The following is a 20,628-nucleotide window of genomic DNA, read 5'->3' as shown; positions in this document are numbered from 1 at the left end:
ATCATATTGGGTTATATTTTCAAAAATTAAATTTCTGCTGTTTAGCATTTGAAAAACTAATAAATATCACAGGATCACTTTAATGCTGAAAAAAAAAATTTAAAAGCTGGAGACTTCGAAGGCAAGCTCGAAGTCTCTGCTCTCCTGATCCATTAGTCTGCTATACAGTACTTGGGAACAATAAACCGTCAGGTCTGGTGATGGGGAAGAACTGAGGAGAGTACAGCATGACCTAAGGCTGAAGCTGGAGGCCAAACTCAAGCAGAACAACCCAAGGGGTGTGTGGAGTTGAATTAACAAAATCACTGGGTTTAAGGTGACGGTTAACCAGCTGACAGTCTGGAGTGAGAGCAAATGAGCTGAACAATTTCTTCAACAGGTTTAGTTCATAGTCCTCTGCTGCCTTCTGTACCACACACTGGCCTTCACACACCCTCATTACTTTCAGGTATTTATTTATTAACTTCCTCCTCTTCTTCCTCCCAAGTGACCTCTGATGATTAGACCTCCTAACACACCCTACTTGACTGTAGCTTCTAGAAAGGCTTGGAGACAGCTAGAGAAATGCTACCAGCACTGCTGCTGGCCCCGATGGGATCAGCGCCAAGGTTCTCAGGACCTGTCTGTGAGCCTGAGTCTGAAACAGGAGAAGATACCGGAAATATGGAAAACATCCTTTATGCACAGATCAGGCATAGCATTATGGCCCCTGACAGGTGGCGTGAATAACGCTGATTATCTCTTTATCATGGCGCCTGTTAGTGAGTGGGATATATTAGGGAGCAAGTGAATGTTTTGCTCTTGAAGGTGACGTGTTCGAAGCAGGAAAAATGGGCAGTAAGGATTTCAACAGCCAAACTGTAATAGTTAGACTGAGTTGGAGCATCTTCAAAACTGCAGATTTTGTGGGGTGCGTATGTTCTGCAGTAATCATCTATCAAAAGTTGTCTAAGGAATGAACAGTGGTGAACCAGCAATAGGGTCGTGGGTGGCCAAGGTTCACTGATCTATGTGGGGAGCGAAGTCCAGCCGGTGTAGTTTGACCCAACAGATGAGCTGCTCTAGCTCAAATTGCCGAAAAAGTTAATGCTGGTTCTAATAGAAAGGCGTCAGATACATAGTGCATCGTAGTTTGCTGCGTATGGGGCTGCATAGCTACAGTCTATACAGGGTGTCCATGCTGACCCCTGTTCACCACAGCAGGTAGCAACAATGGGCACATGAGCATCAGAACCGGACTGCAGAGCAATGGAAAAAGGTCATCTGGTCTGATGAATCACATTTTCTTTTGCATCACTTGGATGGCCAGGTGCATGTTTTGTTTTGTGCCCTGCCAAGAAACAAAAATGGTTCAGGAATGGTTTGAGGAGCACAACAAATTTGAGGTGTTGATTTGGCCTCCAAATTCCCCAGATCTCAGTCCAATCAAGCATTTGAGGGATGTGCTAGACAAGTAAGTCCAATCCATGGAGGCCCCTGTTCGCAGCTTACAGGACTTAAAGGATCTGTTGCAAACATCTTGGTGCCAGAGACCAATGCACATCTTCAGGGGTGTAGTAGAGTCCATGCCTCGACAGGTCTGGGCTGTTCTGGCAGCAAGAGGGGGACCAACACAATATTAGGCAGGTGATCATAATGTTATGCCTCATCAGTATAGTTCCTGTACCAAAGAAATTGATAGCTTACTGCCGTCTAGATAGCCCAACAGCATGGAGGAGGCTGGTTTAGTCAACCCAACTTCAATGGAGCCATACCTGGCAACTGCATACACTAACGACATGTGGACACGCATCCCTTAGGCAGTGTTATTAGAAAGCATTGCATACATTTTCATTGCTATGCAGATGATACTCAGCTTTATCTATCAATGAAGCCACATGAAACACATCAATTAGTTAAACTGCAGGAATGTCTTAAAGACATAAAGGCCTGGGTGACCTCTAATTTCCTGCTTCTAAATTCAGATAAAACTGAAGTTCTTGTACTCGGCTCCACTCTCAAACTGCTGCTCTCAGCCTGCTGGCTTACTTGTGGTTCCTAGGATACTTAAGAGTAGAATGGGAGGCAGAGCCTTCAGCTTTCAGGCCCCTCTTCTGTGGAACCAGCTCCCAGCTTGGATTCAGGAGACAGACACCCTCTCTATTTTTAAGATTAGGCTTAAAACTTTCCTTTATGATCAAGCTTATAGTTAGGGCTGGATCAGGTGACCCTGAACCACCCCTTAGTTATGCTGCTATAGGCCTAGGCTGCTGGGGGGTTCCCATAATGCACTGTTTCTTCTTCACTCACTTCTTCTCACTCTGTGTTTATACACCACCCTGTGTTTATATTAATTATTCTGAAAAAATGATTCTCCATATCTAGCAGCTGGCCTAGGTCACTGAACAGCTGGCAGTAGCTAGATGGTGAGAAACTGTGGAATCATACTTTTCCAGGTAAAGAGCCAGTCTATTTATGGTAACATCAGTTCTAAGCTGCAGCCTTATTGAGTAGCCTGTGATGCCAACTTCTGATTGGCTGAGCACTGTCTATCATTTTGGTCAGGAATGACTCGTGGCCATAAATAGTACAGGCTATGAGTACCCTTGGCGAGGATACTGAACCTCAAGTTGCTCTCCATTGTGTTCACTGGATTGTGAATGTGTGCAAATGGTAAATGGACTAGTTCTTATATAGCGCTTTTCTACTCTATCAGAGCACTCAACGCGCTTATACAACATGCTTACATTTACACATTCACACAGCACTTCCATATGTAACTAAGCTAAGTGCTTTTACTGTCTAACATTCACACACATTCATACTCCAATGCTTGCGCCAGATGGCAACTTGGAGTTCAGTATCTTACCCAAGGATATTTTGGCATGCGGCCCAGAGCAGCCAGGAATCGAACCGCCAACCTTCCGATTAGTAGGTGAAGCACTTAGGCATAGAAAGAAGCGCTTTTATGAGTGTGTATAAATGGGTGAATGAGGCATGTTCTAATTAGAGTAGAAAAGCACTGTATAAGAACCAGTCCATTTACCATTATATCTGACTTATTGTTATATATTATATAAATGTAAAGACATTATGTAGTATATACCTTTGGACAAGAGTGCAATATGTAGTTTCTCAAATTTGTTTACTGTGGAATTTTTGTGTCTGTTGTAGGATCCTGTTATCAAAAAAGTATTTGTAGGAATCCGTCCCATTTTCTTCCACTTATAATAATCACAGAACATCAGTCTCTTCCAGCATGCTTAAATTGTTCTGATTTAATGAGTAGTGTTAATATTGAAAACATATTTTTGCTTGAATATGTATTATATCTTTACTAACCCAGGAGTGACTAAAATTGTTTGGATAAAAGTTTAAGCCAAGGCCTCCAACTTATGGTAAAATAGTTTTGCAGACGTTTTGATAAGATGTCTGCTCGAGGGTTTTCTGTTATGAAATGGGGCTGTAATGTTAACTTGACCTGTACATTTGTTTTATATTTTCATTAATGGTGGGAGCATATCTCCATCATTCATGGGCCTTCTTTTTTAATCCAGTCATCTTCCTGACCTGTTGCCAGTTAACTTAGTCACTTGTGATATTATTGAAAATAATGCATACCATTGTAGCTCTAAATGATAATGAAATTCTAGACCTCCATAAACCACTTGGTCTGGTTTACACTGTGCTGAGCTGGCTGTAGATTTATCAGAGCTATTAGAATAAAAGAAGCTGGTAGAAATCAGGTTGATATAAGAGGAGTTCATGCACAGAAAAACTAAACAATGAAGTAAAAGACCTAGTGAGAATTTAGTGCAGGTTAACTACACTGGACTCTTTCCACATGAACCTAAATTGATTAGTGCATTCTTAATGAGCCCTGCTCAGTACCTGCTGGTGCTGCCTTGTTCACAGTCATGTGAAACTGCACCTGAGCCTGTACTTGCAGACGTGCTTATTTAATGTTACCTTTTCCACGTCCACTCAAACCCGACAGAAAAGATGTTCAGTTTCTGTAAATCTGGAAAAGAAATTCATCTCTGTGTATTATAGTATATTTGGTGTCTGATCTTCTCTCTTCCCTCTGGGCTCTGTTGCATAGACGGGGGAGTTGCGGACAAAGATGAGTCAGTCTCATGAGGATAGCCTAACCAGTGTGGCCTGGAATCCAGATGGCAAACGTTTTGTCACCGGCGGCCAGAGAGGACAGTTCTACCAGTGTGTGAGTATCCTTCACAGCATGCACACTGTTCTCAGCGTCTGCAGGCTCCACACACAGCCCCGGATTAAGAGCAGTTCTCTAGGTGAAAAGGTCTTTTTATGTTGTTGTTCAAAAAAACCTGAATACATTTTGCCTTGTAAATTTAGGCTTCTGCTGGTTGTGTAATGTGTGGGCAATATTTATATAAATGATGGATATTGCAAAAACCCATACATTGTTTTGCAGTGAGACACCTCTCTGGTGGGGAAGGAGCTCAGGCTCCTTCCCCACCAGAGAGGTGACATTCCCTGTCCCGATAGCCAGGGATCGGTCCGCCAGGGTTTCCACCCTTGGCCACCACCCGACACACATTGAGCCCGACCCCTACGATGCCTCCTGTGGGTGGTGGGCCTACAGGAGGGCGGGCCCATGTCTTCTGTTTGGGCTAATGCCCGGCTACCAGACACTTTCCCTTGAACTCCCTCCCCAGGCCTGGCTCTGGGGTGGGGTCCCGGTAACCCTATTCCGGGCAGGGTAAACAGTTCCCTTGGTGACTCTTCCCTAGGGGTCTTTGGAAGCGCCCTTTGTCTGGCCCCTCGCCCAGGACCAATTTGCCATGGGAGACCCTACCGGGGGGACAAGCCCCCAGACAACATGGCTCCTGTGATCAGTGGGACACACAAACCCCTCCACCACGATAAGGTGGTGATTCATGGAGGAAATTGAAATCAAATTTTGATTAATTGCACAGCCCTAGCAGATACTACAGCACACCTTCAGGGGCCTAGAGGAGTGCGTGCTTTGATGGGTCAGGGCTGTTTTGGCAGCAAAGGGGGACCAACACAATATTAGGCAGGTGGTCGTAATGTTATGCCTGATCAGTGTACATACAGTGAAGTGTGTAACACATTTTCTCAGCCACTATTATTATTATTGGCTGCTCTTGTCCTCTGAAATGTAATTTTATGTCTTGTTAAACTAATTTTTTGTTTTTTGTCATTTTGTTTTTTCTTTTCACACCTTTGCTGCCATCCTTTGCTCAAAGCTCTCAGTTAATAACCTCTGTTTTTGTTCAGTGGGTTTTGCTCTGCTACTAACACCAGTACTGAGACTACCAAAATACCCCTTTATTTCCCCAACGTCTTTGCTGGGTATCACAGTTTGGGAAGTCGTCTTGTCCTTTCTGAGGTGCAAACAAAGGTTTTATATGAAAATGAATACATGTCTACATAGCTAAGGAAGGCAGTGGAAATCAGACTTAAGCACATGAGCACAATTTCAGAATCAACTTTTATGAAAAAAGACAATTAATAGAAAGATCTAAAAAAGAATCTGCATGGCAGTTTGTGCCTTGTGCGTTCACAGAATTGGATATAAAGGCACTCACTTTAGATCACCTTTGGAAATTAGTGAAATAGGAGACTCACAGTATTAACGAGGCTCCCTGCCTCTCTAGAGCAAAATCTCAGAAGTGTTTCTGGCATTTTGTTGAATCTGTGCCACACAGAATTAATTCAGTTCAACTGAAAAAGGAGAATCCGTCCTGGTCTGGCATAGTGTAATCACAAAAGTGGCTGGAGCGTGTATTATGGAATAATCGTTGATTTTTCTCAGGACTTGGATGGAAACCTTCTGGACTCGTGGGAAGGAGTTCGGGTGCAGTGCTTGTGGTGTCTGAGTGATGGCCGGACAGTCCTTGCATCTGACACCCACCAACGCATCCGAGGATATAATTTTGAGGACCTGACAGACAGGAACATGTAAGCCATCACTACCTTGACTAGATGAAGTAATTAAAGTATTTCCATGTGTTCGCTGTTTCTGGAGATGTCTCTGCGACTGTTTCAACTCTGGTTATAGAGATGCGTTTGTCTTCTACAATCTTAAATGAATAGATACAGTAGGTCTGTTCACAAAGTGTAAGTGTAGTGGAGCAATAAACTCTTGTTCCAGGAAATGAGCCTGTATGAGATGAAGATACTGAATTTTGGTTTACTTATTTATTGGCCCCTTTGGTACCAGTATGTTGATGACAGTCAACAAAGGCCAGTACTGGCTGATACTGATGTTTGGCCAATACATAAGGTATATTATAGTATGTGTATCTTCTGATAAGTTTCTCACAAGTACTAATTCCTTCTCATAAATCCACACCTGATCAGTTTGAAAGAAAATGTGTCAACACCTTTTCAAGCAAGAAACTTGGAGCTGTACAGTGCCATGAAAAAATATTTGCCCCTTCCTGATTTTGTAGTTTTTTACATATTTGTCACACTTAAATGTTTCAGATCATAAAACAGATTTTAATATTAGACAAAGATAAGCCAAGTGAATACAAAATTCAGTATTTAGATGATTATTTAATTTATTAAGAGAAAAAACTGTCCAAACCTACCTGGCCCTGTGTGAAAAAGTAATTGCCCCTAAACCTAATAACTGGTTGTGCCACCCTTGTGATAACTGGTAATGAGTCTTTGAATTTTGGCCCACTCCTCTATGCAGAATTGCTTTAAGCTATGGCCTGTTTAAGGTCATATCAAAGCATCTTAATCAGAATTAAATCTGGACTTTGACTAGACCACTCCAAAACCTTCATTTGGTTCTTTGAGCCATGCAGAGGTGGACCTGCTGATGTGTTACTGCTGCAGAAGCTTGAGCTTGAACTGATGGCCAGACATTCTCTTCAGAATTTTCTGGTACAAAAAACAGAATTCATGACTCCATCAATTGCAGCGAGTTGTGCAGGTCCTGAAGCAGCAACGCAGCCCCAGACCATCACACTTCCACCACCATGTTTAAGACAGCATTTCATAAAAAGAACATCATATCAACAGTCAGTTGTATGACAGATATAACAGGATGCAAACCTTCCAGAAAGTTTAGAAGGTGTCTCGTCAGTCCACAGTTCCCCCTTAATAACATAAATCATTATCTTTGTCTAATATTGGAAATAGTTCAATGATCTAAAACATGTAAATGTGACAAATATGCAAAAACCTAAGAAATCAGGGAGGGAACAGATACTTTGATGGCTTGAGCTTCAGTTTCCTTGTTGTTAATTTGACACCATAATAGCATATGTAGCTAGCATTTAACACATGTATTAATGATTGGAAAACCAGCCATTTACATAATAGTGGTTAACACATTCGCCTAAAATTTGAAAGCTGGACTTGTGAGTCCCTGGTTTTAGAACCGGTGGTTCTGCCTCCTGTAGCTCAGCAGGTCACCTACTGCTCGGGAGGTCGGCGGTTCGATTCCTGGCTACTCCAGGCTGCATGCCAATGTACCCTAAGTTGCTCTCCGACACAATGTGTGTGAATGTTAGATAATTTTTTAAAAAAGCACTTAGCTTAGTTAATCATGGAAGTGCTTGTATGAATGGGTGTGAATGGGGTAAATGTCAACATGTATAAGATGTATAATGTATAAGAACTAGTCCAAACATGCAGTTGTTTGTACTCAGATGCCAAATATGGTCTCAGCAGTTCAGTTCAATTGATTTCAATGCAGTTGTATTTATATAGCATCAAATCACAACAACAGTTTCCTCAAGGCGCTATATTGTGAGATACAAACCCTACAATAACACAAGAGATGCGTGGAAGCGGAGATGCAGCGATGTCTGTAATTTTGTATCGGATAATGTGTTGGGACTCTGAACGCAGTAGAAATAGTGTTGTGACTTACGCGTGTTTTGTTTTGTCTGGATCAGTTTGTGTATGATGTCATTCCAGAGTGCAGGAGGACCATCCCATCATGTCTTTCACTGTTTCCAAAAATGGAAGGTTAGCACTGCTCAATGTTGCTACTCAGGTGAGCGGCTCATTACTTCCTGACATTTCACACCACATTTCCTCTCATTTGGACCTCAGCTGCTTGCTAGATTACAATTCAGCTTTTTATTGATTCTTGAAATATGCCTCCTGTTGAATGCCATGTGTTTGCAGGGAGTGCACCTTTGGGACCTGCAGGACCGGGTGCTGGTGAGGAAGTACCAAGGAGTCACGCAGGGATTCTACACCATCCATTCCTGCTTTGGAGGGCACAATGAAGACTTCATTGCCAGTGGTAGTGAAGGTAAAGCATGATGTTCAGCTCAGCTTATTTCTGGATTGAGATTAAAGATTAAAAACATGTTCAAAACTAAAGTATCACTGTCATGGCATGGGCTGAGAAAAAGGCTTACAGTGCGAGGCAGAACACTAAGGATCAAGATGGAAATGTGTTAAGAAGTGAAGAGAGTGTGCTGAGGAGATGGAGGGAGTACTTTGAGGAGCTCGTGAATGTAGAAAATGAGAGAGAGGGTGGTGGATGAGAACAGTTAATGAATCAGGAAGTGTTGAACATTAATAAGGAGGAAGTGAAGGCAGCTGTGAAGAGGTTGAAGAGAAGAAAGGCAGTTGGTGACATACCTCTGGAGGTATGGAGGTGTCTGGGAAAGAGGGCAGTGGACTTTTTAAACCAGATTGTTTAACAGAATCTTGGAGATTGAGAATACCTGAGAAGAAGTAGAAGAAGTGTCCTGGTCCCAGTTTTCAAGAACAAGGGTGATGTGTGTAGCTTTTGTAAGCACACACACTCATACCATAAAGCTACAGGAAAGAGTTGTTGAAGCTAGGTTAGGACGAGGTGAGGCAGGAGTCTCTGATGTTTGCAGATGACTGTGATCTTTAGGGAGATTAGGGAACAGGTGGAAGATAGACTAGAGAAGTGGAGGTATGCTGTGGAGAGAAGACGAATGAAAGTCAGTAGAAGGAAGACAGAATATGTGTATGTGAATGAGAGGGAGACAGGTGGAAAGGTGAACATGCAAGGAGATAGTGGAGGTAGATGGGTTTAACTTAGGGGTGGGACTTTAACGCGTTAATTACCATTAATTAATTACAAGGAAACCGTGGAACGTTTCTCAGTGCAGGAGTCCAGACATACAGATTATATCGACGCACAATGTGATGAGCTGTGTCCAAATTCATGTCGCTTAATTGCAAAAAGTGCTCCGCCGTTTTCGGAGCTGTCCATTGCCGCTGCTCTACCAGCAGCCCGCCTCGTTAGCTGTCATCTGACCGGACTATCGAGGTTTGCTTTAGCCGGACGGAACGTCCGACTGCCATCACATCATTTTCAACCTCCCGCTGGTTTTCGCCGCTGAATGGAAGTTAAACACAGATATAACTCATTCAGACAGGGGCGTGGTGGCCATCGGGAGGTTTCCTGAACGACCAGTAATCAGAATTTTATTTTATTTTTTTACCCAATTAAGCACAGCAGCCTGGCTGCTGCAGCTCTCGTGGCCACAGGTGCAGTCCACACCTGCAAATAAAGTTCTCAGGTCTTAAAATTATGTTTGTCAGTTTGCCTCTCCAAACCAAGCTCCCGGGCTGAACTTTAACCCCAGCCCACCCCTGGTTGGAAATTAATCATTTAATCATTCACTTCCTTGATGTTGAAATGTGTTATGCTTATTTTAACAGCATATTTTGAATTAGATTTAAAATTAAACCACAAAAAGGAGAAAAGGTTCGTTCTCTGTTTAACCAGCTGCTTTTACACAGCTGTGCTTCGCACTCTCGGCTGCTAGGCAACATGAGCTACGCTCAGGTGAGGGCAGGTGATGCTGATATGAAGGTTAGATCGTCCAATTTCACAACCGGCCTTTGCAGTCTGCGTGGGCTGGGTCCTTAATGCCGCCCCTGAATGTGGACACAGCTATGGAGATGAGGGATGAGACTACGCTGGAGGATGGGAAATTTAAATACAAGAAACTTCCAGATGGAAGTACAAACAAAAATGCTGAGTTTGCTTCTCACAGGAGCTCTTCCACCCTTCGTTGGTCTGTGTAGCAGACTGGTGGGAAAATAAACAAGATTTTGAAGTGTAAGCTTATGTATATTGATTCATTCATCGACCAAACTTAAATCAATATTTCTCATGTTAAATACTGAAATGCGATTAAAATGCAATTAATTTCGATTAATTAATTACAAAGCTTGTAATTAATTAGATTAATTTTTTTAATCGAGTCCCACCCCTAGTTTAAATACCTGGAAAGAGTGAAAGGCAATGTTTACAAGATGATAATGAGCCCTGATCTGATGTATGGTGTGAAGACTGTGGCACCGATTAAAAAGACCGGATGTGAAGCTGGAGGTTTCAGACTTGAAGAGGCTTAGATTTTCACAAGTGACCAGGGTGGACAGGATCAGAAAATCAGTATGTCAGAGAGACAGCTCAGGCTGAGTCATTTTGAGACAGTGTTAGAGAAGGCAGATTAAGATGGTTTGGACATGTGCAGACAAGGGATATTGAATATGTTAAGAGATGTTGAAGATGGAGCTGCCAGGCAGGAGGGAAAGGGGAAGACCACAGAGAGGTTTCATGGATGCAGTGAAGGAGGACATGCAGAGTGTTGGAGTTAGAGTGAGATGGAGGCAAATGATCCACTGTGGCAGCCCCTAAAGGGAACAGCTGAAAAAAGATCACTGTCCTGGCACGACTGGTTAGTTTTTCCAGAGAGAGGCTTGGTATGGGTATGCTGCAGAAGCTTTCATAGGAGCAGATACCCACATCTGTTGGATTTAGGCATGCCATGTTTGCAAGCCTAGATTCATGTTTACTTTTTTCAGCTTTTACATTTACTGTGCATGAAAACATGTAATTATCATAGAGTATAAAACAGCAGTCATTCTTTAGAAGCTGCATTACAGTTTGATAAGTACAGCGCATGAGAGATTTTCTGTGTAAAACTAGCAGAGTTGCCCTTTTAAAGACCAGATTTGAAGGGGAGAGCAGTGGGTGTAGTCAGCTCTGTGGCTGATCTAATGAGCTTCCTCATTTGTAAGGAAAGATGTGGCCAGTTCATTTCACAGATTAATCTACTCACAAAAGTGATACCATGGAGGCACAGCTATGTCACACAGGTAACAGTAACAGTGTGAGAATTCACCCTGACATTAATGTCCCAGCACAAACGATCACCACCATATAAAATGGGCTCTTTTTTTTTGGCAATAACTTTGATGCCACAAATTGTGATCTCACAGATCGCCTGCAGCAAAAATCACGTTTGTATGTTTAATTTAAATACTCTTCTCCCCAAATTTTGCAGTATAAAAGGGAAATTACATATATTAAAAAAATATGCAATCTCAAAAGTTGTTTTTAATTTTAAGAGATTATTTGTGCTGGTGGAGATCTTAGTGTGATCCAGTAAATCTGATCACAGCTGATGAAGTCGTCTCTCTCCTGTCAGACCACAAAGTTTACATCTGGCACCGGCGCAGTGAGCTGCCCATTGCAGAACTGACTGGTCACACCCGCACAGTCAACTGTGTGAGCTGGAACCCCGCCCTGCCTGGACTGCTGGCCAGTGCCTCAGATGACGGAACCATCCGAATCTGGGGACCTGCGCCGTTCCTGGATGTCCAGGATGCAGAGGGACTCAATGGTATGAAAGTGAAAACTAGCATCTGTATTTGTATTGAAAAGATTTTGAAAGACTTTGAAGGGTACTAGTGTGTTGAATCGTAGTGAAGCCCATCCATTTAAATCACCATAAGCCATTGCTTTCAGGATTCTATGGTTATCCATCCATATAAGGAGGAGGATCCTCATAAACACATAAAGTTGACTTGAAAGGAAAGAAATTTAAAGTTGGTAAAATGAAGGTGGCAAACAGTCATTCCATTAAAAGTCACACCGGACCCTCTCAAAATCAGATGATTTATTGTACCACAATTTTTCACAATTTTCATTTAATGAAGCCTCACAAAAATTTTACCTTCATGCTATAAATATGCAGGCCTTCAAAGTACATGGGGTGATTCAAAATTTGTTGGTTGTTTGTTGTCACCTTATTATTTCCAGCCCTCATAATTTCATAGGTATAGGAGATATGTGCATGAAGTTTTCAGCTATGTTGAGCAGGCACAGGGAGAATACATGAGTAGGGCCCAGAAAGGAATTGGTACTAACACCAGAGGAGTAAAACACCAGCTACTGGAAAGTAGCGTAGTCACTTGAGACTGCAAGACCAGACTGACCAACTCGTACACCACCTGGATTGACTCCAAAAAAGCCTGTGACTCGATGGAATTTCTCTGCCAGGTGCTGTGCAGAGATGCCCCTGAGACAGTCCAGCACATAACAGCAGGGTGCAAGATGCTAGCAGGCAGGGCATACATGAAACGCCATAACCAAGTGGCTGGGATAGTATACAGGAACATCTGTACTGTTCTGACCTGGAAGTCCTGAGGTCAGAATGGGATACACCCCCAAGGATGACCAAGCTAAGATCCTGTGAGATACAGACAGGCAAACTGGTGATGGCTAACCAACCGGACCGTAGTGGTGGACAAGCAGAGGATGAAAGCCATAGTGATAGAGGTAGCAATACTAAACGACAGTAAGATGAAGAAGAAGAAACATGAGAAGCTCGATAAATACCAAGCACTGAGAGAGGATGTTGAAGGTGAAGGTAACAGTGGTTCCCAGGGGTGAAAGTAAGCCGGCACGGTCTGGTACTGCGTACCACTAAAAGATTCTGCACCAGTATGCAGTACCTGGAAGAGGGACGGCTGCTGTAATGCCATCATTCAGAGCCAGTCAGGGCTGCACTTTGGGTCAGAATAGAGCCGCTAGCAATAAGCAGTCTAAAACACGACTTAATCAGTTAATAAATAGCTTTTTTTTTCCTCATTTCAAATTGTTTCTGAGCTGTTCGTGCTATGCTGGAGCCTCACTTTTCTAGCTTCTCTCCCCTTGGAGCTAGGCTTTTGTCAGTGGGCAGCCTGTTTACTGGCTATGTTATGTATTGCTTTTTATATCTCAGGCTAGACCCTCCCATTTTGATTGGCAAGTCATTCGGCCAGTACTGTAAGTGGCCTTACCAAAATCACCTGAAAAAAACTAAGTGATGACCTCTGGTTATTATTGACTCTGGAAAACCCGTTTCTTAACATGATTGGCCGAATGAGGTGTCAATCAAAATGGGAGGGTCTAGCCTACCATATAAAATGCACTACATATGTCCCACGGACAGGACGTGGTCGGTTAACAGGCGACAACATGGGTTTTCCAGAGCCTGTTAACAGGTTAATGTCTGTCTGCTCGATACAAAATATCCCAATTTAAAGCAACGAGAGATGAACTAATTGTGTTTCATGTTATTCTCCTCAATTTCAACAACACAGCACAGCTAAAAAACACTGCCTATGACCAGAGATTTCATTTACACTACACAAGAGCGCATTCACCTCCAAAACATAGTGGCTGCCAAGGGGACTGAGGTTTGAGAAAGTTTGATTATTTCTTTCCAGACGTTTTGTATTGGTGGACAGAGGTGATCATCAGCTGTGTCAGTGTACAGTGTGCGCAAACAGTTCATTAACAACTGAAAAAATATATCCCACACTGTCAAGTGCTTATAATATCTGCCTTACACAGGTAGGCAACAGTGTGTGTGTGTGTGTGTGTGTGTGTGTGTGTGTGTGTGTGTGTGTGTGTGTGTGTGTGTGTGTGTGTGTGTGTGTGTGTGTCTGTCTGTGTGTGTGTGTGTCACTAGCATTGAGAGTGACATATTTTTTGTCCATCCATCCATTTTCTTCCACTTACCCTGGACTGTGTCATGGGGTAGCAGCTAAGCAGAGAAACTCCTACTCCCCAGCCACCTTCTACAGCTTAACTGGGGGAACACCTCAGTGTTTCCAGGCCAGCTGAGAGATATAAACTCACCAGTGTGTCTGGATCTGCCCCAGGGCCTCCTCCCAGTAGGACATGGCTGAAATATTGCACCCAAAAGGGATTCCTGCTCAGGTCTGCAACCCACCTCAACTGATTCCTTTCACTGTGAAGGAGTTGTGGCACTACTCTGAGCCCCTCTCAGATGGCTGCACTCTTCTCCCTGTCTCTAAGAGAGGCCAGTCACCCTTCAGAGAAAGCTTGTTCCTTTTTATCACCATGAGCTAGCTTTTCCAGCTGATACCTATGACCTTACACTTAGTGGTGCTAATTCTCATAACTGCGGCTTCACAGTTGGCTGTGAACCGCTCCAGTGTGAGCTGGAGGCCACCACCTGATGAAGAGAGCAAGACCACATCATCTGCAAAGCTGAGATAAGATTCTGAGGTCACCAAGGCAGAAGACTTCTGCCACTTGGCTACACTTATAAATTCTATCCATAAAAGTTATGAACAGAATCTGTGACAAAGGACAGCCCTGGCAGAGTCCAACATCCATTGGAAACAAGTCTGATTTTTTGCTGGCAGTGCAGCCCAAGGTTTCACTGCACCCCCCACAGGATACCCCAAGGAATGCGATTGAATGCCTTCTCCAAGTCCACAAAACACATGTAGACTGGATAGGCAAACTCCCACGCACACTCAAATATTCTTGAGAGGATAAAGAGCTGGTCCAGCGTTCCATGAGCAAGACAAAAGTTGCATTGTCCCCCCCAATCCGAGGCTCGACTAATGAACACACTGCCTGCCATAGACCTTCACGGGGAGAGTGAGGAATTGGAGCACACCCTCTGGTCCCAGTTCCACCAAGGCTGCCAATCCAGAGACACTGTCCGAGATCTCTACACGACATTGCAGAGACCCACTCTTGGTCAATGATAATCCTGCTGAGGCGTGTCAACTAAGATATCCAGAGCCTTCAGGAACTCAGGGCGAATGTAATCTACCCCAGGAGCCCTGCCACCAAGGAGTTGTTTAAGTACCTCAGAGTTGTCCCCAGACTCTACAGAAGGCGTGACAGTGGGATTAAGGAGGTCCTTGAAGTATTCCTTCCACCACCCGACTATATCCTCAGCTCAAGTTAGCAGTACCCCCTCCACAGTATACATTGTGTGAGTAGAGCACCACTTTCCCCTCCTGAGTTGCCTGACAGCTTGCCAGAATCACTTAAAGGCAGGCAGAATGACTTTTTCCAACCTTCCTCAGAATGCTGTCAAAGTTCTGCTGGAGGTGCGAGCTGAAGATCTCATGGACTGGGGCCTCTGCCAGGCATTCCCAGCACACCCTCACTATACATTTAGGTGTACCAGGCCTGTCCAGCATCCTCCCCTGCCACCTGATTCAACTCACCACCAGGGGGTGATCAGTTGGCAGCTCAGCTCCTCTCTTCACCTGGGTGTCCAGAACTTACGGCCACAGATCTGATGATACGATTACAAAATCGATGATCGACCTGTGACCTAGGGTGTCCTGGTGCCATGTGCATGTATGGACATCCTTATGTTTGAACATGGTGTTCGTTATGAACAAATTGTGGTTTACACAGAAGTCCAATAACAGAACACCACTTGGGTTCAGATCAGGCAGACCATTCTTCTTAATCACGCCCCTCCAGGTCTCATTGTCATTGCCCACGTGAGGGTTGAAGTCTCCCAGTAGGAGTCCCAGAGTCACCAGATAGAGCACCCTCGGGCACAGTGACTCCAAGAAGGCTGGGTACTCTGAACTGTCATTCTGTGCATAAGTGCAAACAACAGTCAGAACCTGTTCTCTGGCCCAAAGGCAAAGGGAAGTAACCCTCTCATCCACGGATAAAAACTCCAACATACAGGCAGCAGGGGATATAAGCCTGTCGCCTCTTGCCACTAGCACATGAATGCAGCTTATGTTTGTGGATCTATGCAAAACTTGCAACATAAAAAGTGTTTCAAAATTTCACATGCATGTGATCTATGCATATCATATCTTATTTAAGGATCTGCAAGTGAACAAGAAGGATATCAGAAATATTCTAAAAAGACCTTTGTTCAAACTTTTTGAAAGCAAAAATGATCAGAGGCCTGTAATATAAAGCAATTCAACATAACTGGGGTAGCTTTCCATTATTGAGAATCACTCACTTTAACACTGGCAATCAGGATAAGCCGTCACACAAAGCTGGTTATCAGCTTGCTAAGTTAACCCAGGGATTCACCTGTGTGGGGGTTTAGGGTCACCTGATCCAGCTCTAACTATAAGCTTGATCATAAAGGAAAGTTTTAAGCCTAATCTTAAAAATAGAGAGGGTGTCTGTCTCCTGAATCCAAGCTGGAAGCTGGTTCCACAGAAGAGGGGCCTGAAAGCTGAAGGCTCTGCCTCTCATTCTAATGCCATGTTGGCACATGGCACTGAAGAGCATAATAATGAAGGATTTAGATCCTTAAACCTAGTTACAGCACTTTCAGAAAGACTTGTACTGTAATACTTGTACTTGTGCTCAAGCAAACAGGCCTGTTGTGGGTTAACCCAGCCACGTTCTGCCATTGAAGTAATATAGCTTTAAATTTTGTTTAGACTCTTCCTCCTGTAGTTTGACCCAATCAATGAGGTGTCCTAGCTTGTTTTTATAGAGCAACAACATTTTAAGACTTGTACTGTAATAAAACTTATTCCCCACTGCTGTGTAATCCATTAAAGTAAATGTAAATGTTACTAAGAAATGATCAGACAGGAGGGGGCTTTCAGGGAATACTGTTAAGTCTTCAGTTTCTATGCCATATGTCAGGACAAGATCCAGAGTATGATTAAAGTGGTGGGTGGGCTCCTTTACATTTTGAGAGAAGCCAATTGAATCTAACAATAGATTAAATGCAGTGTTGAGGCTGTCATTCTCAGCATCTACATGGATGTTAAAATCACCCACTATAATGATTTTATCTGAACTGAGCACTAAATCAGATAAAAAGTCTGAGAAATCAGACAGAAACTCTGAGTAGGGACCAGGTGGACGATAGATAATAACAAATAAAACAGGTTTTTGAGTTTCCCAATTAGGATGAACAAGACTAAGAGTCAGGCTTTCAAAAGAATGAAAACTTTGTCTGGGTCTCTGATTAATTAATAAGCTGGAATTGAAGATTGCAGCTACTCCTCCTCCTCGACCTGTGCTTCGAGCATTCTGACAGTTACTGTGACTCGGGGGTGTTGATTCATTTAAACTAACATATTCATCCTGCTGTAACCAGGTTTCTGTAAGGCAGAATAAATCAATACGTTGATCAATTATTAAATCATTTACTAATAGGGACTTGGAAGAGAGAGACCTAATGTTTAATAATCCACATTTAATTGTTTTATTCTTTGGTGCAGTTGATGAAGCTGTATTATTTATTGTTTTTGAATTTTTATGCTTAAATAGCTTTTTGCTGATTTTAGCTTTGGTTTTTGGTGGTCTGGGAGCAGGCACCGACTCTATGGGGATGGGGTTTTGGGGGGATGGCAGGAGGAGAGAGGCTGCAGAGAGGCGTGTAAGACTGCAACTCTGCTTCCTGGTCTCAACCCTGGGTAGTCAGGTTTTAGGAGGGTTAATAAATTTGGCCAGATTTCTAGAAATGAGAGCTGCTCCATCCAAAGTGGGATGGATGCCGTCTCTCCTAACAAGACCAGGTTTTCCCCAGAAACTTTGCCAGTTATCTATGAAGCCCACGTCATTTTTTGGACACCACTGAGACAGCCAGCGATTCAAGGAGAACATGCGGCTAAACATGTGGCTCCTGGTCTGATTGGGGAGGGGCCCAGAGAAAACTACAGAGTCCGACATCGTTTTTGCAAAGTTACACACCGAGTCAATATTAATTTTAGTGACCTCCGATTGGCGTAACCGGGTGTCATTACTGCCGACGTGAATAACGATCTTACCAAATCTACGATTAGCCTTAGCCAGCAGTTTCAAATTTCCATGAATGTCGCCTGCTCTGGCCCCTGGAAGACATTTGACTATGGTCGCCGGTGTCTCTAGCTTCACGTTTCTCAAAACACAGAGCAGGACAGTGCGGACTCGGCTACACTAAGTTAGAAAATCCCTAAAGACACAATAAGTGAATACTATGAATATAATTTACGGGTGATTCGGCAGAGTGCAATCTTTACATGCTTTGGAAATGCATATGAAGATTGCACTATAAAATAAGTCGTTATCTATAGGTTTTGTAATTAAACAAGCTATACAAAACACCACATATCACAGGAACAGGAAGTGATACAGTACCATAGTGAGAGTGTCACAAATTTGGTGTAAGGTCAGCAAATACAAATAGCTGCTCTGTTTCATGATCATATAATAACACTGTTAGAAAAATAACATTGTTTTAAAATTGTTTGTAGACAGCAGGGAAAAAAGGAATAATGCTGCATAGAAGAAGCTGTGTTTAATACTGAAGCTCATCAGGAAAACACAGATGAGGCTCTCCTGCTCTCCGTGCACACAAGTCCAGGGGATCAAACAGTAATGGTCAAACTATTTTCTGGAGAAATGTTTGGTTAGTGATTTCATACCTGTTGATTTCTAATCTGGAACCTAACCTAAGGTTAGGTTCGCAGCATAAGTTTACCATAGAAGTCTACCCAGTAAGAAGTGATCAGCCTTTTCACCCAGGATAACCCTGACGTTTCCTGGACAGGACCAAATTCTGCTTCATACTGCAGGCCTCAGAGGTTTGGAGTTGAACTTAAAAATTTGTGTGTAGATGATAACTATTTATTAAGGTTTTGACGTAAGCATTTGTAAACTTGTTTTACATGTGTTCAAATTACTTGTATTTGTGTGTGGATTGGAGCATGCATTTCTAAGTACTCAAAATTACACACAAATCATTGAAATTTATGTATGTGGATCACATCAGACACATTTCGAACCATTTTGAGACTCCATAAAAATGGCAGAGAATAAAATGAGTATATTGTTGTTGGGGGAAAATGTCTGGATAACACTGTTGAACATCAGAAAATACAGTCCACCTCAAAGAAGGACAAGTGGCAGATTACATATGTAAAGGCAGCACATTACTCAGGGTGGGAAAATGAGGCCATCATATGAAAAAGGACCCACACACTCTTTCAAGGAGTTATTTTTGTGTCACAGCATAATAAAAAAAAATCATCTGGGTCTTAAAATGAGGTAATACAACATCGGCTTATCAAAAGCACAGACATATCACACTGTGCCAGTGTTTATTCAGCAAAAACTAAGCAGTGTGTGGAAAAAGTACACCCTTACTGCTTTCATAGGAATTAAGACAGTAAATAACAGCTCAGTGCTGCAAATCAAATGCATTTGACTAACTGAGCAGCTCTGTATAAGTTTGCTGGTCTGAAGCCTTCAGGTGTGCATTAACACAATGCCAAGGAAGAACGACATCAACTGTGATGGCAGAGAAGCAATTGTTGCTGCCCACCAATCTGGGAAGGGCCATGAGGCCATTTCTAGCAAAATTGAAGTCCATCTTTGTACAGTGAGAAAGATTATTCACAGATGAAAAACATTCAGGACAGTTTGGTAGGAGACGTGCGGTCACATTCATCTCAGACAAACCTCAGTGAGCGTGTTAAATGCAGTGTATGTGGGTTTATACAGCACTCTTCTAGTCTTACTGACTACTTAAAGAACTTAAGAGTAATTATACAGCACTTCAAACTGTACCACTTTATCTACCTCACACACGGGCAATTTAGAAGGACTAATTAACTAACGTGGATGTGTTTGGATTGTGGGGGAAGCCGAAGTACCCAGCAAGTCAACCCAGTCGGGCAACATGAACCAACAGCACAAAGAGCCCAGCCAGGGCTCAAACTGTGGGGTGACAGACCACTGCGCTGACCATGTTACTGCAATTGTCACAACAACATGCAAAGAATTTGGTGTAGTCGATATTAAGGGATTACATACACTATTCAGCTCCCAATTATGTTCATGGAAAAAGTACTTACCTTGAATTATTTAGTGTGAATTGTCAGAGATTAAAAAAAAATACAAGTTTATAAAAGTGAAAATGACAATGGAGAGGTTAATCCTGTTATTTTGTGGGATATGTTCTAAAAGGACAGCTTATAATTAAGCCTGTAGTCTATTAAAAAAGCCAAACAGGAAACCTATAAGAAAGACAAGGAACAACTGACTAGAAAATAACACGACCCCTTCCTGAAATTAAAGAAATAGCATATAGAATGAATGTTAAGCAGAGAAGCTGAAAATAAGATTTTTAAAGCCTATTATGAAGTGGGGCCAAGCAGGTTACTAGCAAAAAGACTGAAAACCAAGAACAATGGGCTGATAGGATTATTGATAAGGGAAGAGTCATGATTACAAATCAAGTAACCTATCGACTTAGAGATTGAAAGTAACTTCAAGAACTGTTACAGATGTTCGTATACCCAGTATCCAGAAGCTAGCGTTGACCAAATCACAGTGTTTGTGGTTTTTACCTGGAAGAACCAGAACGATGTCCTGACGTCAGCTCTTCCAAAAACAGAGAAAGCAGCGGATCCTCCCGGCAGTGACAGCCCACCAACTGACCAGGACGAAACACTGAGACCTTCTCGGTTTAGAGACCGCTATCAAGATTTACCAAACAATAGATTAGAACCCGTATACCTTAATTACAAAAAGATGTCAACACTGTAAATGACATTATAGATGAAGACAGGCTTCATTAAGGAACGTCAGACTCAAGGGAA

General features: G+C 42.7%; 1 protein-coding gene across 1 annotated transcript in view; it reads left to right on the top strand.

Moving 5' to 3' along the window:
- Nucleotides 1–20,628, top strand: part of wdr26a (WD repeat domain 26a) — a 43,661-nt gene that overhangs the window by 18,335 nt on the left and 4,698 nt on the right. The window contains exons 9-13 of the mRNA XM_030724658.1: nt 4,082–4,201; nt 5,795–5,940; nt 7,918–7,996; nt 8,131–8,260; nt 11,433–11,627. Of these exons, the coding sequence (XP_030580518.1) occupies nt 4,082–4,201; nt 5,795–5,940; nt 7,918–7,996; nt 8,131–8,260; nt 11,433–11,627 (670 nt within the window). The remainder of the gene's footprint in view (nt 1–4,081; nt 4,202–5,794; nt 5,941–7,917; nt 7,997–8,130; nt 8,261–11,432; nt 11,628–20,628) is intronic.

Source organism: Archocentrus centrarchus, unplaced genomic scaffold, assembly GCF_007364275.1.
Source record: "Archocentrus centrarchus isolate MPI-CPG fArcCen1 unplaced genomic scaffold, fArcCen1 scaffold_40_ctg1, whole genome shotgun sequence".
Classification (NCBI taxonomy): domain Eukaryota; kingdom Metazoa; phylum Chordata; class Actinopteri; order Cichliformes; family Cichlidae; genus Archocentrus; species Archocentrus centrarchus.
Note: the sequence above shows the minus strand (reverse complement) of the source record. Positions and strands in the feature narration are given on the sequence as shown.